At 42.6% G+C, this 27,918-nt stretch overlaps 1 protein-coding gene across 2 annotated transcripts; it reads right to left on the reverse strand.

The window, feature by feature from the left end:
- Window positions 1–1,225: 1,225 nt before the first annotated feature.
- Window positions 1,226–27,245, reverse strand: itpr3 (inositol 1,4,5-trisphosphate receptor, type 3). 2 transcript variants are annotated; one of them, XM_077601336.1, is made up of 59 exons: window positions 27,013–27,245; window positions 24,853–24,923; window positions 23,614–23,735; window positions 22,646–22,732; window positions 21,174–21,332; window positions 20,747–20,845; window positions 20,558–20,641; window positions 20,121–20,267; window positions 19,925–20,020; window positions 19,748–19,792; window positions 19,542–19,684; window positions 19,373–19,472; window positions 18,972–19,132; window positions 18,761–18,902; window positions 18,288–18,452; window positions 17,849–18,021; window positions 17,654–17,773; window positions 17,201–17,282; window positions 16,800–16,915; window positions 15,551–15,802; window positions 15,134–15,278; window positions 14,913–15,057; window positions 14,638–14,840; window positions 14,278–14,398; window positions 14,136–14,190; window positions 13,899–14,064; window positions 13,299–13,466; window positions 12,811–12,885; window positions 12,193–12,312; window positions 11,945–12,067; window positions 11,549–11,749; window positions 11,360–11,475; window positions 11,151–11,286; window positions 10,887–11,012; window positions 10,693–10,818; window positions 10,488–10,608; window positions 10,047–10,377; window positions 9,852–9,960; window positions 9,676–9,769; window positions 9,279–9,454; window positions 9,032–9,191; window positions 8,763–8,968; window positions 8,488–8,688; window positions 8,310–8,420; window positions 8,146–8,241; window positions 7,976–8,077; window positions 7,653–7,736; window positions 7,456–7,566; window positions 6,716–6,908; window positions 6,223–6,342; window positions 5,971–6,146; window positions 5,384–5,548; window positions 5,121–5,310; window positions 4,935–5,039; window positions 4,284–4,402; window positions 4,053–4,218; window positions 2,857–3,017; window positions 2,624–2,785; window positions 1,226–2,035 (listed from the first exon to the last, which is right to left on the reverse strand). In XM_077601336.1, the coding sequence occupies exons 1-59, from the start codon at window positions 27,102–27,104 to the stop codon at window positions 1,925–1,927; spliced, it is 8,052 nt and encodes a 2,683-aa protein (XP_077457462.1). In that variant the 5' UTR covers window positions 27,105–27,245; the 3' UTR covers window positions 1,226–1,924. The 2 variants fall into 2 exon arrangements, with proteins under 2 accessions (XP_077457462.1, XP_077457453.1); XM_077601327.1 differs by having other exon boundaries at window positions 8,763–9,191.
- Window positions 27,246–27,918: the final 673 nt, after the last annotated feature.

A 27,918-nucleotide genomic window follows, 5' to 3' on the forward strand; every position in this document is an offset into this window, starting at 1 on the left:
TTTGGATGGATGTACGTGAGCAAAAGATAAGATGATTCTGCAAACTTGAATCACACAATTGTTTCTCATGTAAAAAACAAACATGTTTCCTCTCTCTATCTTGCCCTCACAATCACAGACACGCGAACAGTGAACATATTCCAAACAATGCCGTAAACTTATTTTAGGCGAATGAGGAGAGACCAGTGGAGCCTCAAGTTTAGTCCCCTCAATCCCACCCCACCTGTCGATCTGTTTCATACAGGAAAACACAAACACGCGCACTAAGTCATCACAAACTTGCTGCTAACCAGACATTGAGTGCTATTAATAATGAATGGATTGCATAATGATAAGTAAGCACTTTATTCATAATCTGTACTAAATACCACAGCCACTTGCATATTCCTCTTAAAAATATCACACTTTTTCACTACTGTGTTTTGTTTTAACACCTATTATCTTTCCTTGACCAGGAAGTCTTTCTATTCCACCCTAGCAGCTTCCTTTTTAAACACATGACACTTTGAGCAGTGTTTAGTTCTAATGTGTAACCCAAAAAACTAATTAACCAACAAATTCGACAATCTCCTCTCCTCTTCTGGCTGATGCGCAAAAAAATTAGCTTACGTGTTTGTGGATTACTGTGACAAATGGAACATTGTTCAGCAAATCCTTCAAAAAAATGTTGCTTCTATAATGACTCAAATAAGGATGTCATATTTTAATTGAGCAAAGTTGACTGCAAGCCAATTTGTACCACACACATTTGTAACATGGATATATTTATAAGTGCCAACACATTTTCTTACTCAAGTCAACACAATGTCATAACTACTCTAAATTAATCAGAAAATAAGAAATACGAGGTTAATAAGTGTTAAAAGCACAAATATTGAATCCCCCCAAAATGTCAAAGGTCAACACAAAGTCGTACAACTTTAAACTACAAGAAAAAGAAAAAGCACTATTGGCTGAATATTTTGGTGTCGTCCTGGGATGAATATTTGCTTTTTAGAATTGTTTTGCACTTCCCACCCACTCTAATCTACTAATATAAAATTACCTAAGCAAAAATAACAAACGTAAAAAGTAAATATTCTTTTTTTTTTTTCCAAAGTCACAGAAAGGGACAGCAAAAAGAACAACAGAACCACATGTGGCCCGGGAGCCACAGGTTTAGACTAATACACTTCTTTAATTTAGAAAAGGCAGGTGAGGAAAAAAAAACAATTTCTGAGGGAGGTTGATTGTCAGGCATTTAATGAAATACTGGCTCCTTGGACTCAAACATGTCGGAATGGATATAAGTCAATTTTAGCGCACTCAGCGGCCCTTGAGGGCTCGATTTAGAAACTCTAATGTATTTATTCATTTCTACAGCGATTTTTTTAAATCCTTCAAAATGTTTACAGTCTTAACAAAACTCTAGGTTGTGTCAAAGTTAGAAAACATGTATATTTCGCTTTACAGGGACTTTTATTACAGTCTGCTATTATAGCATAAAATTATATCACAGTAATTGCATTTTACTATACAACAGTACAGTGCACCTTGTGGTTGTGTGACAGTATATTGTACAACACTATAGAATAGCAAAATTCTAGTATAAAACCATCTAGTGGGCAACATAGTATTGAAGTCAAACTTTGCAAGTCATTCTTCATCTTTTGAATCTTGGACTATCTCCTTATAATATAACTCATCAACATCCGTGACAACTTATAACTTATTAACTTAATAAATTAAGATAAAGGCATCTTGGTGGGGTTAATGAGTGTTAAAAGCACACATGAAAAATAGTTTTTTTTCCACAAAAGTCACAAAGGAAACCTCAGCATAATGATTTACTAGTATGCAGTAACTTTTGTATTTTCGTTGTATTCAAGTGTTGACCTCAATTTATTGTTCTCACCTTGACACACAGATGTGAATTGTCTTTTTTTCACATCTGTTGGTGGTTCCCTCCGGCAGCGCTGGGAGGAAGTGAAGCATTGCTGCCCTGCTGGACGTCCACAAAACCCATCCTTTGCCTCCTCTTCCTCTGCTCTGTCATCTGCAGGCACGCAAATGAACTATGAGCCCACTCATGCTACAAATATGTTGTTCCCACAAAGGTAAAGCCATTATTGCAATTATATGCATGTTACATTTGAGGGTAGGAAAAGAATATTGTCTGTGTATATCCTTCATAAAACGAGTATATTTCTAGCCATTCGTTGAAAATTTTACAATATTAAAATCTAATTACAGGCGTATCCGATCGTTTCCAATCGGAAAGGTTACTATAAGAGATAAAGGAGTTGAATTAGGAGCGTCAGGAAACCAATGTGTATATCTAATAATGGTGCACAAGATCGGACAAGGGCGATCATTTATCATTTTTAATTGAGTTGTAAGGTGTTGGCAAGCACTTTTCTGAATTCATGAATCATGTGGTAATCCAAAAACATAAGTGAAAACATAGTGTATTAACAGTGCGACTCTGAAATGTGTATCAGAACATAGCAATTTCACACAAAGTGTAGTTAGTGACGTATTTTTCATGTAGATTAAAACTTGGGAAAACCAACATAATAATCATCTTGACGATCTGTCCAGTATTATACAAAAATGCACCGAACATAGTATTTTTTTTGCATACCTGCTCTCTAAGCTCTGTAAGCTGTGTGGTGAGGGTCAAGACAACTTTCATGGTGGAGCCAAGCTTGTCCTGCAACATCCTCATCTCGTTTTGCTCGCCGTCGCTATCGGTGACCACCAGCGACATGGCCTGCATGCGGGGGAACCAGTCCAGGTTGTTGTTCTGCGATACAGCAGACATTCAGTAAAGGCACCTGCCAGCCATCTCTTGGACTGGAAGTCGGTCTCTCAAACCTTGATCATCATGGCCACGTAGCTCTCGGGCCCTGTGTAATCTGTCTTGTTCTTCTCACGCACCAGAACAATAAAGTACAAGTAGTTCCAGATGTTGTGCTCAAACTTAATGTGCTCCTCGAACGAAACCGTCTTGTTGTCAAACTTGTCACGCTCCAGACCTAAAAACACAAAGCAGTTAGCACCTGTTGGAATAATTGAAATCCTTGATGCCTTGAAAAAACACTTTCCCATTTGAAAACGCTTTTATTCTTTGGGGCATAGTTTCACAACCATCATGGTCATTCAACAAAATGTAAACATCAGACAAAAATAACCCCAGTAAACAGAAGCATCAGATTCGAAATGATTTATGTGGAAGGACAAAAACTAGTACGAGCTACCTGACCCTGTATGAAAGTGTAATATTCCACTTTGTTTCATTACGATTCATATTCTTTGGAAAGCGCAGTTCATTTTCACTGACCACAACCGTGCCTTACCTTCAGACCTAGAAATCACTTCAATGGAATTGAGAACCTATAGTCAAATATGATTGTAATAGTGTCAGAATATGATAGGCGATTTCTTTGAAAGACTTGCTATCATTGATTGAACCATGTTCTGTTCTGTTGGTACTCGGACGATTCGCAGAAAGACGTTTCGCCGACGGACTTTAAAAAATTAAAGTGTTTAATTTATTATTTTATTAAACAAATGAAAGTGGGGAAGTTTCTCATTGTGTTGTTTTTGTGCCGAGGTTGAAAAACATATACACACACGATCCGGGGGCGGGGCGAGCGCGCGAAACGTCCATTCGGCGAAACGTCCGTCGGCGAAATGTCCGTCGGCGAAACGTCTTTCTGCGAATCGTCCGGTCACGGTTCTGTTCATTAAAAAATGAATATTGACATACCTGTCAACCTCTGCCGATAACTGCCCTTATAAATGAATATGATTCCCCTTACAAACCCCCAAAAAACCTTACAAACACCGTACGACTCGTACGGTGTTTGTAAGGTTTTTTTGGGGTTTGTAAGGGGAATCATAATCATTTATAAGGGCAGTTATCGGCAGAGGTTGACAGGTATGTATTGAGTATGAACTCAAATCCAGCTATAATATTGGATAATATATTATAAAGATGAGCCCTGCTTGAAAAATCATCTGTTGTAAACATGGTTGATATGAGTGGATGATGTAAGATGTGCACTGACAGCAGATGAAACATGTAGTTTTCAAGATCTCCTCCTTCTTCTGCTTCTCGCTCCTCAGGTCAGCAAAAGTGTCGATAATGACACCGAAGATAAGGTTGAGGACGATGATGATCACGATGAAGTAGAAGAGCAAGTCATAAACCACACGGGCGGGAAAGAGTGGTTCCTGAAAACGCATGCAGATCATATGCAAATCCTCTTGACATCAACCCCTCCAAAACAAGTGCTTACGTTCTTGGAAGGCTGGCGGAGGACGTCTCCCACGCCGCCGCCGTTTCTCAAGCCGTGGTTCAACACCGTCACAATGCACATCAGCAGAGTGTCGCAAGCGCGCTCGCTGTTTGATTCGTCTATGGAGAAAATCCAAAATGCAAGTTACTTTTTGTTTCAGGCTGATACAGGGCAAAAAAGTTTGACCATCTTTGGGGATTGTTTTGATTCTTTTTCACTCAAATTGCTTGAATAATAATAAAATAAAATAAAATGCAGTCATTTTGAAAGTTGTTTTGATGTGTACATGTGTGGATTTGAAATTCTGTGGATAAAATACAATCATGAAGGGATGAGTGCCTTCAATTAAAATATGCTTCAGTTAGTATTGTAAACACAAGTATGGAATAGTGAGACACAACAATGAAATTGAGTGTCTATTATTTAAAGGTAGGGATCTGGTTTTTTTTTAGCTTCCTCATTCAATGACAGGCTTGTATTTTAATGTCTTTGTACCAATGACAAATAAATTCCATTCCTTTGCAGTCAATACATTTTCAGTGCATCATCATTTTTTGTTTTAGTCATTCTCTTCATTTGAGTTGAGAGAATAGCCTTTTCAGTACTAATTTTTATCTTTTCAGGTGTTTTCTTTCACCATCAAAACCTTACCATCGTCCTCGCTCTCAGCTGCAGCTTCACTCTCCCCTACACAGTGGATGCCATCTGTAGAACACGACTTGGGGGAGTCTTGCCTGGCGTCGCTCTGCTGAGGAGCTTCCCAAAAAAATGTTTAGTTAGCCTCGATAAGCAAGACGAGGCGGTGCGACATCTTCAGAAGAACCACACTGGCTTTACACGGGGCAATCTGTGGCAGTGGGTCGACCTCCATGATGAAATCCTCCTTGAGGCACAGGAAGCCCACGATGGAGAAGAGGTAGACAAGGATGAGAGCGAGGAGGGCAGTCAGCAGGATGGAGCGCCCGTTGCGCGTCACGCTCTTGATCACGTTGAACAAGGTCTCCTCGCGGTAAATCAAGTCGAAGAGCTGATGACGTGAACTGACTCGTTAAAGGGCGCAAGCCTGAACCCATCGGCGGCGGAGTGCTCGAGCTACGTACCAGGATACTGTAAAAGAGTTCGTGCACAAACAGGCCCAATGTGGAAGTGAGGATATACGCAAGATGGTACAGGAACTCCACATCCATCACCATTGCCTTGTAGCCCATGATGAACGTCCCGTTGTTGCCCACAAAGCTCACGACAAACACGATCTTGTTGATCAGCTGCAAAAAAGACACCAGTCGTGTAAGCATGCCACAGCAAAATAACGCTGAAAAACTTTTCACGATAATGTCATGTGCCCAATGTGTATTGCAAAGACTTTGGATAATTAATAAGTAATTACTACATGTATGTGTTGCATGCGTTGACTTTGAATGCGAATTGCATTCACGATAAGTATATATATTCCCAATGGAAATACTAAATGTTTGGTCAAATGTTGGTGTTCCTGAATTGTTTCATGTGTGAATTAAGTGAATAAATTGCTATTTACTAAAACTTTCTGTGGGGAGCTTTGCTTTTATTTTCATCAGCTCCAATTTTTCTTTAAACCAACTTACGCTTAGACAGAACAAATATTGAAAATTATAACAAATGAGTTCAAATATTTAGGGTCACACCCCCACACACATTACAGTCTTACATTCAGTGCGCCCAGAAGAATCAGCGTGTTCCCAATACCCAGATGGTAAATAGACCTCAGGATCAGCGCCAAAGTCAGTGGCTGGAGGCCGTAGCGCTGCGAGAGTAAGGCCAGCACTGAGAGCCCGATGAGACCCCAAAACAACATCACCAGCAAAGAGTCATCGATGGCACCCGCTGGTGAGAGAGATGGGTTAACTTCCCGCCCATACACTTGGGTTTTATGTCATCAAATAAACACACTTAGTCACACCTTCTCCTGAGTCGTATGGGTAGAAAAAGGCAATGATGAGGTTGATGAAGACAGCCAGGTTGAAGGAGATGGTCCCCCACAACGTCATCTTTCCGGAGAACCAGTACAGCACTGGCATGCCTGTCGAATACACATGCGTAATAACGCTAGGTGTGCTCTTTGCATTACTTTATACTGTAAAACAGTTATATTTCAAAACAAAGACATTTAACTATAATAGTATTCTGACATGGAAATTGAAGGAATAAAGGGGTTCAAGACCTTTGATTGAAGATATACAGTTTCGCGGAGGACACGTATGCAAAGCAAATGCATTAACGTTCAACAGAGTGTAGGAAAGTGGTTTATTAGTGTGAGCGAGTTGTGACGTTGAAACTGTCTCAGTAGAGGGTTGGGTAGTTAGCATGTGAGCAACTTTTTTCTAATTAGTATATGTGTATAGTACTGTGTATAAGGTCGTCTTGAAGTATGTCAATATTGGCTTTAGACTCACTACGCAGCTTCTTTTGCCACTCCATCTCTCCATGGAGGAAGGACGTCTGCTCGAAGAAGTGCGTCACCTTGGAGCCCTGCTCATCCTGCTCTGTTGTGTTGAACACGCGCACCTTGGACTCCTCCATCAGGTACTCACAGATGGGATGCACGGGAAACACGATCTGCTCCATGCTGCGATCATCACGCACAATCTGCACGTGTAACACAAGTACATGCATCGATTGTGACTGAGCAAGTTGATTAAACCATTAAAATATCTTGATCAATTAGATTTTTATGCCCACTCAAATATCCAAACAGGAACACGCAGAATGAGCTGCAGATTTTTTTGCAGTCTTCTAGCATGCTATCGACAGGATAGCGTGGGAGCTAGGAATGATCATCAATTCTGGTTGTGGCGTCACAATTAGAATTGATGAAAAAGTGGGCGTTCCTCGATGAATTGTTTTAGGTGGAGTAACTATGAAATGGTAAAATGTTTGAGTGCGAAATTCATACATAAATTTACATGTACATTTACAATGCAGTCATTTTCCAATTTTGACATGGTCACCACTTCAAAACAGTTTTAAGCCATGTTTAAAACTGAAATGTTATACTGCAAGTTAAAATACACATTCCTTTGTGCAAAAAAATGTTTTTAATTGTCAATAAAATTTAGCAGAGTAACTTTTTCTGAAGAGTGAATCATGAGAGCGTCATTTATTGTCATTGTCAGCCATAGGTTTAGCATAGTACCTCTATTTGAGCAGTGAGCTGGTCATAATACTCCAGCGGGTCTTGTTCAACAACAGCCGCCGGTATTGATGACTTTAGCATTTGCGAAAGTGGACGATTGTTCAAGTTTAACTGGCGTACCAAGAAAAAAATAAATCAGTCATTCAACAAGATTGAATAATAACATCAATAGAATGTAAAGGCTTAGTTTAGTCAACCATAGATGAGATGCCTTCCTCGCCCTCTTTGGTCTTCTTTGGAGGCTTAAGAATGTTCAGCAACACCTTGTTGTGCCTGGCCAGCTGCAAACAAACATTACAAATGAATTGGATGTCTAATGCGCTTCTACATGAGGTCCTGAACATTGACTTTTCGGATTTTTGTTGCAGCCTCATGCCAGTTTCAGCTGGCTGACCCTTGCCTGGTTAGGTGGAGCGACAGCAACCAAAGTTAGAGGAGGGGTGACCAAAGTTTGGGGTATGGCGTGACAACAGCAAAGCTACGTGAACCCATTAGCCAATTGGAATGCAAAATGGCTCACCTGCAGTGCCAGGATGTAGATGTTGTGCCCCACCTCGCGGGGCGACACCTCCCCACCCTCACACTCACTCTCCTGGTGGTAAGCCTTCTTAATCACGTCCACCTGTACAGACGCAAACAGTTAGTAGAAGAAGACCCTCACTGAAGTCCGTGGGACGAGGAGCCTCGGACCAATTCTCGCGGGCGGAGGTTGAACAAGATCCTTTCTGCATTCTCACTGTCATGGCGGCTTTCCATGAGTGCGAGCAAGAGCTTGGAGGCATTGTCCTAGTCATGGGAAAAAAGGTAACATGCAGTCACACCGTGTGACATTATGTGTCCTGCGGGCAACACACCTTGAGCTGCAGCACCATCTCCATCCTGTAACGACAGAGCGGGCTGATGTCGTTGAGGATGAGTGCCGTGATGATGTCGATGCCATTGCATTCGTGCGTCACGATGCAGGTCTGAAGCGAGCAGATACAGAAAAATGTCCTTCTCAGAGCGTTTTGGTGGCAGTGATGCGCCTTCTACCTGATTCTCCTGACATGGGCCTTGGCAGTACTCGGTGAGTGTCTCCAGGGTCTGCGTGATGAGGTCGACGTTTGACTCGTTAATGTAGAGGCCCAGCAAACCCAGGCCGCCTGTGGTGCTTCCACACATGATGTCCAAGAACTGCAACGTCTCGCACACTAAGTTGTAGTTGGTCTTGTTGTTCTGGCAGCGCAGGAAGTTCTGAAAAAAGGAAGGAAAGAGGAATAAAGCAATGTTTGTGTCCACTCAGGGCGGCCAATGGCACAAGCACTCACTTGCAGATCCTGGTTGTGGTTCTCACACAGAAGCTGCAGGAACCTCAGGATAGGCTTCATGATGAGGACGGCCGGGCCCATCTCTGTATCCAGCTCCTTCTGCTCCTCCGCTGACTGAGCCTGTGGGGAGGAAGGGCCGCCACCTTGGCCCTGCACCAAAAGGGAATGCCCATCGGTGGCGGAAAGTCCAAGTGTTGAAGACGACCCTTCCAGCGAAGAACATGCATGTTGAGAGGACATCTTCAAAAAGGTGTCCACGGGGACCTCACCATTATCCAGCTCCTTCTCATTGGCTTTGTGCGACATCTCGCCGACGTTAACTGAAACTGTCGCTTTGATGTCCATTTGCGCCTCTTTCATCCTGTCATGGAGAACTTTAAAGAACTTCTCAGAGTTGTTGTCCCCCATCATCAGCTTGTAGAAGGAGTTCTAAAGTATTGGTAAAATTGAAGAAAATGGGGCAAACAGTTACTCACATTAGCGTGTTAGATGAACTATCTCAGGGCCACAGGTAACCTGTATCTCCGTGTTTCCCCCTTCCAGCATGCTGATGGCCAGCTGGATGCTCTCTTGGAAGATCTTGTCATTCTTGGTGCTCATCACCAGGTCTATGAAAAGTTGGCTACTGCCTTCTCGGTCCAGACGACACTGGACTGCTGCCACCGTGGCCCAATCACGCTCTTGCTCACTGCCTGGTGGTCAAATAAACATGTGATGACTTCACAAGGAACATCTCTTAAAATGGAGGAGCACAATAAAATGCTACCTCTCTTGTGTATTTCCCCAGATAGTAGCTAATTTATGATAAGGTGCTCAAGTGACCTTTATGTACAAATATGAAATGACTATCAAAAAAACAGACAGGACATTTGAAAATATGGTGTTTGTTTTTTTCAGAAGAGACATTTGGGACCTGCCGATCTGAGTTCTGCCACTTCATTCTTCAGGTTGTTTTTCCTGTTCGGGAACAAGTAGTTCTGCAGCAGAACCTTCCGCAGTGAAATTCCCTAAAAGGCCACACGTAAAAATGTATACTTAAAAATGAAACTCAATTATGTATCATTGGAAGATAAAAAATGTGTTCTTCACCTTTTCATCAAAGTCCAGTGTTCTGATCAACATTTCCTGCAGTGTCCTCAGAACCTTGATGCACAATTTCTCCTCTGTGGACATCAGAGCCTTTGTGTGCTGGATCAGCCTGCGGCACACAAACACACACACACACACACACACACAACTCTAAACGGTCCAGACACTCTGAAATGAAGTGATAATTCCTCTCACTTAGAGATGAATCCACCAGATTCGCAACGCTGGCGTGCGTCTGTTCCCTCCAAAAAGAGAAGTTCTGGCTGGTGGAGAACGTCGACCAAGACAGACAGCTCGGCGTTGACAAGTGGTTTGAGGCGCTCCTCCAGCGTATTGATGACGTCCTGCAGTTTCTCAATGATATTTTTATAGTCCCAAGGGTTGGTGGGGGCAACTGCCCGTATTGAGCGCGATGTTGATTTATAGCTGGTGCTGCTGCGTGACAGCGAGTTAAGAGCGCTGGTAGACAACATGGCGCTAATCTGAGCCTCCAGATCCAGAGGGAGGGCAATGGTGCGAGTCTTGGCTGGGAAGAGCAAAAATAATTTGGGTTAAAACAACGTACCGATGACATCATTTTTTTTCTCCCCCATTTCCTGCTCTAATAGTGTTAAATGATATCTCCAGAGAGCTCACCTGTGACTGCGAGGGTCTTGATACAGGTCTCCACTTGGCTTCGGTGCTGCTGCTGCAACCAGGGACAGTCCAGCAGGCGCACGGATGAATGCAACAGCTGCGTGACGATGGTGTGATGACTCTAGCAAGGACAGGAGATAGGGACAAGTCAAAGCTGGGGGAGTTTATCAATGAACAATGTTTTAGGGGGAAAGCTTGAGCTGACCTGCAGTGAGGTGCTGTTCTCAGAGAAGGGCGAGCTAAAGAAGGCGTTTATCGTGTCAAAGACCACATTGATGATGTACTTCTCCAAGATGGGATCAGAAAGACGCTTGTCGCGCTTGTTGCACACCTGCCGGCAGGAGACGGCACTTGAGCGATCACGGGACAAAGGTAAGCTCACCAAGCGGTCCTGCTCACTTGGGCCATGCCCACTGTAAAGTCTTCAAACAGATTCCAGATGTGGTTGGAGGTGTAAATCTCCTTCATCTCCACCTCTGTGTCAACATAGCAGTGATTGACGAAGTTGACGTAGGCGATTTTCACCTGCGAACACAGGAAATAAAGTAAAATAAAGAGCAATCATCTCAGAAATACGTGGTGTTGAGCATTCCCACACACATAAGTGCATAACAATAACAAATCTATTCTTTGTTGCCACACAAACGCACAGAAACGGCCTACCTCGGTGATGCAGTCCTCATGCGTTACCACACGGATGACGTCCTCCAGTGGCAGCAGGGACGTGCACTTGATCTCTGTGTAGACGTTCTTGCCCTCAGCGCATGCTGCCAGTAGCTCCACCAGCGAGATGTGGTACCTGCACAGCACAATGTCACCTGAAAAGTCTTTTTTCCCCCAAACAGATCACGTACAATGGCTGTCGTCTTTACCTGAGCGGACTGTTTTCACCAATGCCCTCTCTGCTTTCGGCCATCAGCTCCAGCATGACGTTGAAGGAGTCCTTGTCGTTGTAGAACACAACCACGTCGTCGCCCGCATTTGTCAGCTGCATTGACATTCCATTTGTCATCCAGGCGGCCACATCCGGGCTCGAAAAATACACTTAGCTGCATCCGCACCTCGGTCATGATCATGTCCTGGCACTTCTTGACGTACTTGCCCTCGGCCTTGATGATGGTGTGCAGGAAGTTGAGGTAGTGGATGTGACGTCCGTGAGTGGCCAAGCAGTGGATGAAGTGCTGTAGGACGCTTTCGGAGATCTCTGTGCATAGCTGGTAGTTGTTGCTAAAGATGTGTTGCACAGTTTCTGCGTCTAGCAGCTGAACGGGAAGAAACCGGGTCGCAGATGCTCATCAAATAACCACGGGTTATTGATATGATTCCAAAATCTGTTTGACTGGTTAGTTGAAATAATATTAAGTCTTCACTCTACATTCTCCATGGAAGTCTTGGTACGCCGACAAACATCTGTGTTAGTACGAAAGTGCTACGTCAAAGGGAAACTAGCTACCTACCCCTGGATTAAGGAAGAGACTGAGGTTCTTGTGCAGTAGAACCTGGTTCTCCTGGTTGCCTGTGCAAAACTTCTGCAGAAACAGGTGAGTGTATCTAATGATCTCTTGCATCTTCACGTCGTTCTGAAAACACCAAAGTTGAAAAAAAAAAGAATGAGCTTTTTACTTGCAGACTGATTTAACACTGACGGTGCTGAAACACCCTTTTACACTTATACATTGATTGTGAATATATTAGGTCATCTCACCTTGTCGTAAGAGACTTGCAGCAAATCCAGCATGACCTTATGAGCACCCATGTTCTTCAGCAGCCTCTGCTGCTTCTTCCACACACCGCTGCTGCACATCTTGTTCAGCCTTTCCAAGATCTACAACATAACAACACTACATTTATAAACAACTATGCAACAGCAGAAGATTAAAACCCCAAATGCACTGGCATTCTCATAACCATCTTATATACTCTTTTTTATTGCTTAGATACAATGCTAAGAAATAAACACAGAAGACCCTCATTGTCCAGGGCAGCTCAGTTTTTGGAATTTCTTTGGGCACTCTATTCAAGCACAAACACAAGCAAAACCACTGTAGCATGCCAGAGTTGGTACTCGCAATGTTATTTGTATGTTTCGAGCAAAAAAAAATACTTCAAATGGACCCTTAATGGACAATCATGCTGTGTTTTTTTAATGATTTATTACTGAAAATGTCCTTAAGACTTCATTTGTGACTCTTGTTGAAGGTTATAACACGTTCAAGGACAAAAAAATACAAAAACATGCGTGTCGCCAGCAACACACATTGCACACAACCCCCCCGCCCCCACTGAGTGATTGACACATGACAACCAAGCGAAGCTTGCTCACCTCTTTGACGTTTTGATAGTTTTGGTTGTTCTTCTCTCCTTTCTCCTTCTTGGGGGCGCTGTCCTCCACCGCTGCCTGCAGGAAGCACAGGGCAAACCAGCATGCGAGACAGGCTGATGTGACACGGGAAACCACTTTCAAATAAGATTATTCAGTGGCGAGGCGTAGGGGACTTTCCCAAATGACTTATATATATATTAAAATATATATTAAGGATGCTTCGATCGATCAGCCAATGATCATTATTGACTGCTTTCGATGTAATCGCAAATCACTGATCTGTGCTTTTTTTTGTAATTTAAGTGCCAATAACTGCCATCGTCAGACCACATCTCAGCAAATTTTGTCCTTCCCTATCAAATTGCTCTCGAAGGGGCAGTTAATTTTTAAAGTCCACCACGCGGAAGTTGTGGGTTGCAGTCCAACTTACAGGTACTGTTCTGCATGCATATTTACAAAAATAGGACAAGGAGAGAGATTTGTGCTACCTCCACTTTCTCTTTCTTGTCTTTCTTTTCCTTCTTGCCGTCTCCACCTCCAGAGGTTTTCTTTTCCACCCATAGCTCAGATTTTTCCACCAATGTCCTAAGACGGTCCAGGTCCGATTTGATCTTCTTATAGTTCTCCACATCCTGAGACGAGATGAGTAGCTGGACCTGTGCAAGGGAAAAAAGATCTGCAAGGTTATGAGGTTAATGTATTATAGATACAGAGCTCGATTGAATGCTGCAGGACTATAAACAAATTTGCATTGAGAAGATGCAATACTATGAGAAGAAAGAGCTTGGTAGCAAGTCAACTGAAATCCCTTGAAGTCTGTTTTTGAAACCATTCTCATCTTGTGAGCGCTACCTAATGCAACTCCCTGCAACATTACAAAACATGCTTATTTATTTAACTGGGTTGCCGATAAATTGTCCATTGTCGTGATTTTAAGTTTGAATGGTTGTACATGTACTCTTGCTGTGATTTACCAGACGTACGACACAAAAATGAATTGAAAGAGGAGGAGAAACGGATCATGTTCGTTTTCCACCCTACACTTTGAGATTTTGCAGTGTATACGTGTGTGTGAACAAGTGAGCAACCTGCTTAAAGGTGTGAAGCACTTCCTGCCTCTGGCTGAAGTGTCTGAAGAGCAGCTGCAGTGCGCCTGAGACCAGCGGCGCATAGTCGTGCATCGTCAGGTGGATCAGCACGCGCAGGAACATGCGGCCTCCTTCGTCGTCCACCTCTAGAATGCTGTTGCCTTTCCTGTGGACACGGATACAAACACACCCACAGAGTCAGGCGTAAATCTACATTTATGGCACTCTCCTACATACCCGACTCCAAACATGGCTTCGGCCTGCTCTCCAATGTGCTGTAGGTTGATGGAGGCTGGACAAACAGAAACTCATTACTTTGGAGGTTTTAAACATCACTACCACACCCCTGGACTCATTTCCTTCGCGAGATAACCTGTACCTGCCTGCTCCATACTGGTGGTGGCATCAGCATCGGCCAGCGGGTAGACATCCACAAATTCCTTCTTGAAGACGGACAGCAGGAAGGAGAGCCGATAGTCCAGACGCACATTAAGGATGAACTGATGAGGACATGACAATCATCTACCACATGGAGTTGTCGAGCGCCAGATGACTATACATAATCTCATTTCAGAAGTTAACGGACAATTAAAGAGTATTATACAATCAGAGTGATTACTGTACTGTGCATGAAAAGTGCTCCAAATGTTAATTATTGTCAATCATAATCATTGAAATTATGTTACAGTCAATGGACAGCAGAGAAGTAGAGAAAGACTCCAATCACAATCTCACTAACCTGCATGATTTCCAAAATCTTCAACTTCGTGTCCATAACTGTCAGGTCCGTCTTGTCAATGCTGTCTTTGGCCCCGCGCTGTCCATCAAGTGCAAGCCCCGCCCCCTGTGCCCCCACCCCACCAAATAACGACTGCTTCCTACTGAGGACCATGGTTGTCATTATCTGGCCCATGCCGTGGATGGAGCGTTTTACATTCTTCCCTTATGGGTAGAAAAAGAGTGAAAAGAGTGAGACTTCTTACATTTTACAATAAAAGCATTAAGGCTCGTCACCTGATCCGTCATCATGGAACACCGGGGCGCCTTGCGAAGGGTTGGGCCCGCAGTCGATGATGCCCAACAGTGTTCTGGTAAGGCGAAGCAGCTCAAAGAAGCTGTAGAAGCCAAAGTAGATGAGATGTCGGGCCAAGCTCACCACCTGCACCAGAAATAGGAAGTCAGAGAAAGAGAAAGAAAGTAGAGGAAGTTCAAGCGTCGCCAAAGGCCCCGCTGACCTCATAAGTCAGCTTATTTTTTTCCACATCGTGAAAGGGAAGCTCCTCGTTCAGCACATTATTTAGATACTCCTCCATGAAGGCCATGGTGTTGGCAAATCGGTTCTTCTTGTTGTCTCTGCTGTCATCCATGTTGGAGTCATAACTTGGGGAGAAGAAAAACACCTTTCAGTTAGGACGTCTTTTTTTACAATCTCCGACTGTCATATGTACAAATACTTCTATATTAGCAAGCTATCTTTAAACTTATCAAGTGTAAAAGTAAAAAATGCAAACTCCCCCTTTAACAGTATATATTAATAGTTATCAAATTTCAATCATAATCTGGCAATGTAAAACCCTGCTGGGCATAAAACACCCATCACTGCACGGCGAGAGACCCCTCCCATGCCCAAGCCAGTGATGCCAGATACTGACTCCTTGATAGTGATGGAGGTGGGGATCTCAGTCCAAAGTCGGGCAAATTTGACAGGCGTGACCAGTTCCTGCGGGTCTCGGTCGACGTGGGCGTGCAGCATCAGGCGGCAGAAGGACGCCCTCAGGTCGAAGGGCAAGGTCTCATCTATCATGCACAGGAAGATGAGCTCCACATCTAGTTGCTTTGAGATCTCGTCAATGGCCAGGTATTGACGATCCAAACACATCCTTGCAAAAAGCTTCAGCTGATATCTGCGCAGATGACAAACAACATCTTGACCACCTTGGACACTCAATATATGAGCACATCTTGATAATGATGAACCTTAGAAGTTTTGCAGGATACAAGTAGTATTGTCACAAGAGTAAATAGGTCTCAGCAAATTTTCACCACATGAGCAATTGGCCAAATCCAGAAAAGCCTCCTCTCTCCTTGCTAAGACTTTCCAAGTGTCTCTGCGTCTCATTAGATTGTTTTCTACTCATTTAACATCTCATCTCTCTCATCTCATTTTCTGAACCGCTTTATCCTCATTAGGGTCGCGGGGGTGCTGGAGCCTATCCCAGATGACTCTGGGCCAGAGGCGGGGAACACCTTGAATCGGTGGCCAGCTAATCACAGGGAACAAGGAGATGGACAACCATGCACACTCACACCCATACCTAGGGGCAATATAGAGTGTCCAATTGGCCTACCATGGAATGTGGGAGGAAACCAGAGTACCCGAAGGAAACCCACGCAGAGAACATGCAAACTCCACACAGATGGACGTGACCTGGATTTGAACCCAGGACCCCAGAGCTGTGAGGCAGACGCGCTAACCACTCGCTCCACCTGGCTGCCTGCTCATAACTAAAGAATGAGGAGCAAAGAGAAACAATCTTTGTTTTATGATAAAAGATTTAACTTTAAAAAATGTCTTGAGTTATCATTTAGGGGGAGGATGAGGAGTGTGGCAGGTATTAACTTGAATTAAATTATTTTTTTTAAATGTATTCATGATACGAGCACATTCAAGTTATGAGCTCATATCATGAGGGGCAAGTGTCTTACAAAAAAGTATTAAGGCTGTGTACAACTCAAATGGTTTGAATGTCTATGACTGTTAATGAATTAAGAGTAGAAAAAATAATGTTTGTGGTTTTTTTAAGATCCTTGATGAACTATTGGAGACAGAGAACAGAAACACAGAGTTTGTGAGATCGAGACAACAATTTGCTTTTGGGGAAGAGAAACAAGATGTCTGACCTGTAGTAGGTAAGAACATTCTCGTCATGGGCATTGCCCTGTCGGGCCTCCTGAGCGAGCTGCCTTATGCTCTTTTCCTGCTTCTCATTGTTCTTGTCAGCCCACACCAGCCACACCTATGAAATACAAACAAGAATTGTGTAGGTCCCATGATAAGAACTTGCAGTTGGCACTGACGTGTCTGTCCTTGGCCATTTGCCTGTGAAAAAAAGAAATAATGCAACAAAATTGCAAAAAAGCTGTGTTTCTGTGGGCCAATGTCTGATAGTTTCAAAATGTGAAATATAAAGATGATGTTTATGATGATTCAATCACTGAAGTAGTGTATGTTGCTAAAGTTTTCTTAGAGAAAAGTCAAAGTGAACAAAACAGATCAAATTTGCTCAGGAAGACTTCAGTACCTCATCTTCGTCTACATAGTCGTCCATTCCCATATACTGAGTGGGGATTTCGCCAGGTGCCGCTTCTTTGGGCATCCGACGCCTGTAATCAGTCCAATTCAACATTTTTAGAAAACCCGAAACATGTTTATGGTTGTAGTATACTCATTAAAATCATAATTCTCTCCACAATCACAGAGTTTGAGGCTCTCTGGGACTCTGCAGACCACCCAGACAGTCGTCAAAAATATTGAACGTTAACCTCTTACAATTATTGGTTCAAACAGATGTTTGAGGGTGCCAGAATTACTATTTGCACACCCTTCCAAGAGTACAATAAGGCTGGTTCATCTTCAAGGATGATAATCAGACCATTGTTCTTTATGAATGCAACATTTTGCATTACTCATTTATCTAGAATGGAAAACAAAAAGCATCTTTCCCACGCGACGTCCCCGATCTCATCCCACTCACTCGGTTTTGATAAGGATGTCCTGGTTTTTGGGTTCTAGCACACACTTGCAGATGAGCTCCTGAGTGACGGGGATGGCCACATTGTTGGAGACGCACAAGTCTGAGAGGTAGTCCAGAAAACTGAGGAGAAGCAGCATGAGTGAAGTTTTAATCTCTCTGTCCTCCAAACCAGCTCCCATGCCACATTGACCTTACCGAGGCTCACGATTCTTGCGAACTAGGCTGACGAAGGTTTCCACCTCGGTTTTGGTGATGTGCTTCTCCAGCAGCTTGCGGTTGTTGTGCAGCAGCGCGGTAATGGTATCCTCCGCAAGGATGTCGTAGCCAATCTGACCCTGCATTAGGCCAAACTGCTTGGCAATGTGCTCCTGAAAAAAAAAAGATAATGGTAGCAGGATGATGACTTTGCTCAATCAACCATCAACAAATGATCACAGTCAACTATATTTCATTACAACAAGCAACCTTTGTTTTCAACTTAAAAAAGAAAAAAAATCTTCTTATACTTTGATACACTATGACCACCCGCGCGGCAAATGCACACGCATCAAAACGTATATCTTCTCTCTAAAAAAAAAAGTTGTGAGGTGTACGTAAAATACAAGCACAAAAGACTCCCGTAAATGGCTGTTACCTGATTTTTACGGTAGTCCTCCTGGGAATGTCGAAGTACGCGATAGCAAAGTCGGAACATGTACTGGTAGGGAGAGTTCTTCTGGTCGGCCAGCTCCTCCAAACGTAGGAGAGGCCCCTCACCTTTGCTGCGGTCCTTGAAAGGAACCTTGAGGATGCCAAATATCTGAAATGGATGTAATATCAAGCAAATATGTTAATTATAGTTGTATAGAACATTAATATGTAAAATATGGATTCAAAGTTAGTTCATTTTTTTTATTAGAGGCCTGATTTACTAAAGATTTGCACAAATAATAATGCAATATTGATTCTTCATCCAAACAGAGATGGAATTCCTACTTAAACGACTACTACTTTACTACCCCATCTGAAAGTACATACTTCATGGTTAGTTTATTTAAAATATTAAATGAATAAATATTGAAGAAAGAACAGTGTTCACCAAACATAATTAAATTTTGGGAGTTTTACCTGCTTGAGAATGTTTTGCTCCCTCATCAGCTTTTGCCTCTCACGGTTAACTGTAGTTATAGTGACATCCAACACGGGTTGACCACTATTGATGCTGTCTGCTACGAAGAAGACCACATCCTCTAGCAGCTTGATGGCAAAGCTATCAAGGAAAAATACGAGCTCACAGGTAGAACATTATGACGCACTGAATAAGAAACAAGAGTCTCACCGGCGGTCGTTCTGGCTGATAAAACCCTTACTGAACTGGTCCACAACCGTGCTCAACATGGCGCTCGCATCATTGGCAAAATCTAGATCCCGAATCTCCATCACGGGAACCGAAACGATGGCGAAAGCCTCCTTGTCCTCTTTAGTGGGGCATGTCCCTAACTGCAAGGAGGACAACGTCAAAGTCGTACACCAGGGATAGAAAAATGTTGTTTTAAGGGCCACATTTCATTTACTATTATTTTTAAACAGACAGATGGCCATTTCTAAGTGAGTTTTAAAATTCAGTAGATTGGCTTGGCATTTTGACAAATTCAGAGTTCATGGTTCACTCGGGGTTTTAAAAATGAAAACTGGTGCTATTTATCCGGCTTTCCAGGAATCGAAGAGAGGCAGACCAACCATGAGTCTGATGGGTCTCTCCTCATCAATATCGATAGGGACGTTGGTGCTCTGGATCCAAGTGTTGGTGCAAAGGTGCCTCAGGCGGACATACGAGTTCCTGCAAGAAGGTGCTCATTTTACTTTCTGCTTATTTTATATTGAAAGGCCAACAGAAAGCGTCTGCTACCGCGGAACAAAGGAGTCGGTCTTCTGTAGAGTGGTCGGGTCCAGTTCAAAGAGCGCAGCAATGTCATTGCCATGCGTCATGGCCACCAGCTTGTACTTGATCCTCTCGCCGTGTGACCGCTTGTTGCCGCGGCTGCCTTCGGGCTAAACATGAGCGAAAGGTCAGGCTGAGGGTCAAATCATAAGTCCACGACGTCTCCCGCTCACCAAGGAAGGCGCCTCTGGACTATCACCACGGTAACCAGGATTCTCCTGAAAGCACAAGTGGAAAAACCTTTTAGCCTTTGACATTTGTTGAGCTGTATCAATTTATACAGATTTTTACTATCCCCTATAATGGCGAAGCTCCACCATGTTCAAACAGAACAAACATGCAATGGTTACCTCTGCTGCCAAGTAATTTCCAGTGGCAAGGTGTTTGAAGCGGTACAAGCTGTTCCAGTGTCCCGCCCCTCCACGACACGGGTCATGATGGACAACCTAGAAGTGTGATTGGTAGAAAAGAAGAAAAAGAATGATCTCGTACAGACACACAGCGACACTACCAGACGAAGTACTTATCCAATTAAAATTTTCCCACCTCAACTTCCCACAGTGCATTGGAGCTGGTCGCGGATGTGGCCGACTGTCTCAAGGTGGTGCGGAGGAAAACGTGAATTTTGCTCTTGTACTCGTCGCACGTCAGAAACTTTTCCTGCTCTGCGTGAAACAAACGCACGACATCGCCCTGGGAAACACAATAATGTCCTGTTCAAACGCTCAATAGTTTGGGCCACATTGATTTTACATTAAGCTGTTATCTACTATATTAAAGAAAGGAAGAATCTTCCCATTGTGATGGACCAACCCTTAGTAACTGACTCTAGAATATCTTGAATATGACACCATTCGCACAACCTTTACAAATAAAATCCAATTTTTGCCCAAGAAAAATGGGTTGTACATTATCCTCTGTATCCAATTCACACGGGCTTTGTTTAAGAAGGAAAGAAAGTGTGGCTGGACGATTCGACTCACGCCTTTCAGTACTTCGTCCCTGTGGTCACTGAACATCATAAACAAGTTGATCTTCCAGCTGGTGTTGCAGTTGACAGAGTTGACCTGCAGAGGACCAACACATGCAAGCACGTGCACACAAACACAGACACACACAATGAATCAGACACATCTCTTACAGGTGACTCGCAACTGAAGTTGCAATCCCACCTCTTTACAGCCCGGGTGGTCGCTAAGCTCGTAGTCTGAAGCGTGAAGCGGCTGACCGGCATTGACAGGGTTCAAGATCACTTTGTCTCCAACCACCACCTGCCAGTGCCAAATCAACAGTTATTTTGTTTTTATTACTACTGACTTATCATGTAGCGCTAACACTCCATTGTTGCAAAAAATATCAAAAAGCCTGAAGCTGCTTTAACGAATTTTCTGACATTTACACAATAGTTACCACTTCAAATTACATGAGTTAGTTTTGGAAGTCCTAAATTATAAAAAGTGAAGATTAAATGTATGCCTCTTTATGGAAACCCATCGGTTTGAAGTGTATTTTATCTAGCGTTGGAATATATGTTACGCATCCTATCATGTGCATAAACACTACAAACCATTCTCCTAATATTTGATGGGGTATGCTTACATGGTCTCCATTGGCTCGCAGTTTCCAGAAAGGTTGTATGAAAAGCCAGGAGCCTTCATTTCCAGTACCGTCCAGCGTGACACGCATGGCATTCTTCTCGAGAAGTGCCGGCAGACGCTTGTTTACTGTGAGAAACTTATTGCTCTTCATGTGCAGCAGCTGCAGAAAAAGGAATTTAAAGGATGCCAAAAAGTCTTTATTGTAGTACTCTAATCTATTTTCTTCAATTTTACTGTATGTAAACATTATTATTAGCATGAAGAGCTACTAAAGTCATTTTCCTTGCCTATAGTCAGCTGGTATGGGCTCAGACACCCTCCCGACCATTGTGAGGATAAGCGACTTGGAAAAATGAAAGAATGTATACAGCAATTTTCCAATATTTGTATGTTATATGGGTAAAACGTCAAAATGGGAGTGTGTCCTGGTTAAAGTGTGTTATTCATGTAGTTATACTTGATTGCAAATATTTTTTAAAGTTTATTCTTTCTGGATAGAGTAGATTTTGAAACTGATCACGGTGCCTTTTTATGCAAGTATAGCTGCCTTCTTCCTCCGTGCCCTTTAATCTCAAGAGATGGCACAGAGAAAAGCTGTTTGGAGGTTAAAACTTCCTGTTCCTCAACCAAGCCGCACCAGACACACACTATATAAATAATGAAGTATTTTAATCTACAGGATACATATGCATTTGCTGCGGTTTAGAAAAATACTTCTGTCGTATGACCAGTTCTTGTCTGTCACTTTTTCGCCACTCCACCCCACTGCTGTTTGACATCTAGCTGGCCAAGCGGCGCTTTGTTTAGCTTGCTCCCCATACAATGTCCGTCTCTTTGCTTAGTTCACAACAGACAGTCACTCCGAACAAAGAGTTACAAGGGTAAATATTTCAATTGAATTAGCTACATATATAATATTAAATAAAAATGCATGGTGCCTGATGGAAAAATAAATAAATAGCGACATACAATTTTTGTACAATGAAATGAGGCCATGTTAAATTGTAGATGAACATATTCAAGTTAACCATTTCACGATAACAGCCAAGTCAAGTCTCGGAGGCTTAGCCATTTATCAGTAAAGCAATCTACCCAATGATACAAAAATAACTATGGACACACACACACACACACACACACACACACACACACACACACACATATACACAAGCACACACACGCGCGCACCTTTGCACAGGAAGCTCTAGCTTTATCATCATACTGAGTACGACCACACCCACAGTGAGCATGTGTGTGTACTCTACGTGGGAACGTTGAAAGAAAGTCAATATTAACTTCAACAAAAGAAAATAAGAGTGTGTTTTGTACAGTACATGATTACACATGTCCACTTTCGCAGAGGAATAAGCATTTCCAAGGTGAGATGGGAGGGGCCAATGTAAACATACAGCACGGTTGATTGTTTCAACATTTAAAACATAACACTTAAGAGAAAGTTGCCAAATTGAGTACCTGTATGACGGTTCCATACTTGACCACATCTCCATGAACCTTCTTGTTCTCGGTCTCATTCTGCTTCTGCTCCAAATTGGATGCATGCTACAACACACGCAAATTAAAAAACACACACATTTGTTCATGTTAAAACGACAACTTGAACAAATACCTGCTCAAGAGTTAAACAAGCAGTTCCAAAACAAGACCACCCATTCAGTGACGGTGGTTGGTTTCAGTTCTCATTTTAAAACAGACACAGAACTCATTTTACACACGGTCAGGTTGACAGCACAAACTGTTTGTTCAGTTGTCTTCACTGTCATATTCAAGCATTTAATGACTGTATTATTATTCATAAAGCAAAATTACATGAGGCAGGAACATGTTTGAACTGGAATATTTATCCATCTATCTATTAAAGCTTGAAGTAGAATTCACTCTTTAACAACTGTTACAAAAAAGTCAGACATGCTCAATACAGGTCAACCAGTTTGAAAAAAATGACCCATCAAAAAGCCTAGTAGTCAATACAAAAAATATACATTCATCAATTATACTGTCTTGCTATTGGATTTGTGTTTATTGACATACAGGTAAACTAGTCAAGCTTTAAAGGAGGGACCATGGGTCAGAACCCCTTTAGCCAATCACCAGTAGTCAATCTTGTTTTTTCCCCAGGGGATACTTTTCAAAGCAAAAGGTATACGTGTACTCTATGTAGTGCCAGGTTCTGTTTGTAGACAAGGTAACAAGTGGCCAATTCTGGAACAAACAAACTTTGCACGCTAAGTTTGGATGTTTAGAATTCTGAAACTAACAGACCACGGTCCCAATGCGCAGTGGCTTTGAATGTCAGTCAGAAACTACTCTTCATTGGGATTTTTTTTCCTGATACATCAGAAAGTCATTGGGTCATTCTGGGTGTGTAAATTTGCTATTACACTGTACTGTTTTGCAAAGTTAGTGGTTCAATTGGAAAATACCTGAAGTTTTTGCAGCAGAACCACATCGCCAATCTTGTCTTTCTCATGTTTCGCCTGTTTTGCCTTCCAGAACTGCTTCTGTGCAGAGTAGCGACTCATTGGGCAAACCTTGAAGAGGCAATCTGTTGATGGGACAAATTTTAGCTTGTGTTAGCACAGGTTGGCATGGTATCGTCAGCATAGGAAGTCTAAATTAGTGTGTTTGCACATAATAGCCTGCTATCATACTATAGCAGACCCCGGAAAGGCAATCTGAAGCCACATGCATTAGTATTGTTTCGCACATTAACACACTGTATGTTATCAGAAAGTTGTTGAAAAGAAAGATGTTGAAGGAGATAAAGCATCTGAGTCATAGTTATGTAGGTAAAGAAAATATTTAGTGAAGTAACAATACAAACGCTGATTTGGAAAGTAATCTGCAGAAACTGTTTTTTATTTAAAAGCAACAAAGAAAAATCAATTAGAGGACCTGGAGATTAATTTTAAGAAAGTTTAGATCAATTTAAATGTGAAATTATTTTTTGGTCCACTGAAAAAAATGGGTAAAAAAAATGTCTACATATTTTTTACGCTGCTCCTGAACAGGACAAAAAGATTCAAAACCAGGTTTTTACCTAGAACTCATGGAGTACTCAACTCACACTCATTCATTGATTTTCCGAACTGCTTATCCTCACAAGGGTCGTGGGGGTGCTGGAGCCTATCCCAGCTTATTACGGGCACCAGGCTGGGGACACCCTGAATCAGAGAGCAGCCAATCGGAGGCCACAAGGAGATGGACAACCATACACGCTCACACACCTAGGGGCTATTTAGAGTGTGCACCTAGCCTACCAAGCATGTTTTAGGAATGTGGGAGGAAAGTACCCGGACAAACTCACGCGAGCCCGGGAAGAACATGAAACTCCATACAGAGAGGACCAAACTGGTGTTGAACCCTTGACCCCAGAACTGTGATAGCAATGTGTCTCCTTTAATTGGCTGTTTTGGTTGGAGTCAGTCAAAGCGCCCAAGCAACACAAGTGCCACCAAATATGGTCGTCCTTCCCGGTGAGCAGGAAGCCAGCTTGCCTACATGCTCGGCCGCACATTTGCCTGCTTTTGGTTCATTTGCATCCCCACCTGAGTCATGTGACCCACTTCAACCTGATGCCACAGGGATGCTGTGATTGTTGACATGCAACATTTTGCTTTGCACACACCTGACATGACACATGTAATGGACGACCATCTGACCTCTGAACTTCTTCGGAGGGTTTTCCAGATCTCCAGCAGCTGGTTCCACCACACAGCGATCATCTACCAACCTACACACACAGACAAAAACACAAAGATGTAAAGCAGGGACTGGAATTGGTCAGGTGCTATGTTCCAGAAATTACTTGTGTGCGTGTGTGTGTGACTAGCGTCAGTAAATGTTTAAAAAGTCAAATTAGCGACAAGATTCTAGAAGTGGTCCAAGCGGCCTGTCTCACAGGTTTGACGAGTTCATACCTGAAGGCGACACACGCTGGACGGTTGTGGTTGAGCTGAAGGATGTTTGCTGCCAAGTCTACATTAACATCCTAATTTGCAATGAAATGAGCTGGCTGGTTTTCTAATTCACTTGTCAGTTTGGTTTGTTTTACTCAAGCAGATTAGTAAACTTTGTGGAAAGGGAGGAGGCCTCAAACTACAGGGAAGATATATTTGCAGTTTTCATTAAAACTTAAGTTAGTTCAAGAACTTAAAAGTACCCCTAACAACACATTTCTATTTTTTCCCCTCCACCACTGTATTCAATGGTGGTTTGGCCACGTTAGGTCAAATTTTCCTATTTGTGCTTTTTAATTTTTTTTATATATTTTTTAATAAACCTGCTTTGTGCACATTTCACCTTAGCGCAATCGCCTGTTAACATTTTGGACAAACCCATGCATAGCCTGTGAATTTATCCCCAGTTGTCAACTAAAAAATATATATGCTTCTCAGGACCAATATTGTGCAGTTTAAAACATTTCTGCACATATAAATTAATTTAGATAAACATTGTAGCCAAATAAACGTTAATTGAAATCCGTTTGAAAATGACACACGTCTCGTATTCAAACTTAAAGTTGAATTCCACCCAAAAAATGTTGAGAAGGTTCTGACAAACTACACTTTGGGAAGATAGCATAACATCGCAATACAATTAAAACAATTATAAATCTCTAAATATCACATGCAGTATTACATGCACACAATAATTGACAGTGCTTTTTTTACAATGTGTTACAGCATAGGAATAAATAACAAAGCCATCTGTATGGAGCTTAAAGTTCCCATTTTAACACTATCCTCAGTAACATTAGTGGAAATGACAAACAATTATGGACCCAAACCCAAGCCCCCAGCACATCATTCCTCATTTTAATAATACCAACTTGTCCTTTGTGTACATATGTTGGTAAAACCTTACCCCAAGGAATCTTCAAAATATAATACTGGCTGCTAAATTTCCAGTCCAGGCTTGTATCTCAGTAACAAGTTGACAGCGCGGGATTAAAAACAATACACATATGTGAGCCTTTACTCTAACACCAGACATTTTTTGCTCTGTGTCTAGTAGAGAAATCAATGTAATCACTATCTTTTAAATATATTTTCGACATGATGTATGAATAGACTCTCACTTTAGGGTTTGCCTCTAAGTTTTTGGCTGATGCTTTTGTGAGCTGATTCACCATCCTAGGTGTAAAGATAACAGTTAACTTATTTTTTTAAAGATACCAGCTAGAGCAGATTTCACACGCAAGCTACTAAATGCAATAGCCCGGGTGACAGGGTGTTAGAAATTCACTGTGAGGGTCTCACATGGATTTCTATTTATTTTAATAAACCTTGGTTACTTCATTAATAATAATTTAAATATCTTTCAGAATTGAAAAGCTGCAGAACAGCACAGACGATTGCCATATATGTTATTTTGGAATTTACTTACCAATTGTCTGGTTTTGTTGAAACAACATCAACGTTCATGCATACATAACCACTAAACCTCAATCCTACTCTAATCATTTATCTGGAGTTTATTATATTCTACAGTTTAATACAGTTATCCAGTTTTGTTTTTTTTCCCCCACTGCTTTTTTTTTAATCAATGAAGTTGTACACCACATGCAACAATGGTGATGGGAAAGTTTGTGAAATCATCTTGGCATGGTTTTATAAATAAAGTGTGTAAACATTTTAAAACTTATGGGAAAGTATACACAAACTAAAAAATATAGTATACACATGAACACACTGAGATGCCCAAGTTTACTCTTGTTTAGTGTTCACATTGACAAGACAAAGTGCGCATGGCGTGCGTCCGTGTGTGTGTTGCGTTGTGTTGTGTGTTGTGTGCCCGTGTGTTTGGGCGCGTGCGCTCACCCAAGGGTGCTGATGAAACCATTGACGGTGCCCTCGGCGAACAGGGACACCAGGTCCCCGATGTGCAGGAAACTGGACGCGGAGTCCGACATGTTGACTCTGCAACTCGGAGCGACCACAAAGTTTGATCCCCCTTCAGGCGAGCAACTCCTTCATGCTTCGGTTCGGTTGGAGGCAAGTAGAAGTCCGCGATCAAGTCGTGCACTTTGCAGAGTATAGCTAACAGTCCGCTCCGCACCACCCTGTTGTTCCAAAGCAGGAAGTGAGTGGAGGTGTCAAGACCGCCGGACACGCCCCCTGCTTCAAACAGCACGTGATCTGGCTCCAGAACTTTGCCGCTAACCTGACACACCTGCAACTCAATGCATTCGGAGGGGCGGGTCAATACAATCACCATTCATTCATTTTCTGAACCGCTATATCCTCACGAATGTCACGGGGGGTGCTGGAGCCTATCCCAGCTGGCTTCGGACACCAGGCGGGGGACGCCCTGAATCGGTGGCCAGCCAATTAGAGGGCACAAAGCGACAAATTACAACCATTGATGCTCACACTCATACCTAGGGGCAATTTAGAGTGTTCAACCAACCTACCCTGCATGTTTTTGGGACGTGGGAGGAAACCAAAGTACCCAGAGAAATCCCACGTAAGCCCAGGGAGAACATGCAAAGTCAACATTGGAAGGACCTGGGATCGAACCCTTGACCCCAGAACTGTGAGGCCGACACGCTAAACACTCCGCCCACCGGGCCGCCTGGTACAGCACTTGTCATTAATCATTTCTATAAATGATTTTCTGGTTGGGAAATAATGCTGTAGATCAAGGGTTGGCCAAGTCCGGTCCTTGAGAGAGACTATCCACCTTAACATTTGTATCATCTCTTGTTCAAAGAATCAGCATTTCTT

This window comes from Stigmatopora argus, chromosome 1, assembly GCF_051989625.1.
Source record: "Stigmatopora argus isolate UIUO_Sarg chromosome 1, RoL_Sarg_1.0, whole genome shotgun sequence".
Taxonomy (NCBI): domain Eukaryota; kingdom Metazoa; phylum Chordata; class Actinopteri; order Syngnathiformes; family Syngnathidae; genus Stigmatopora; species Stigmatopora argus.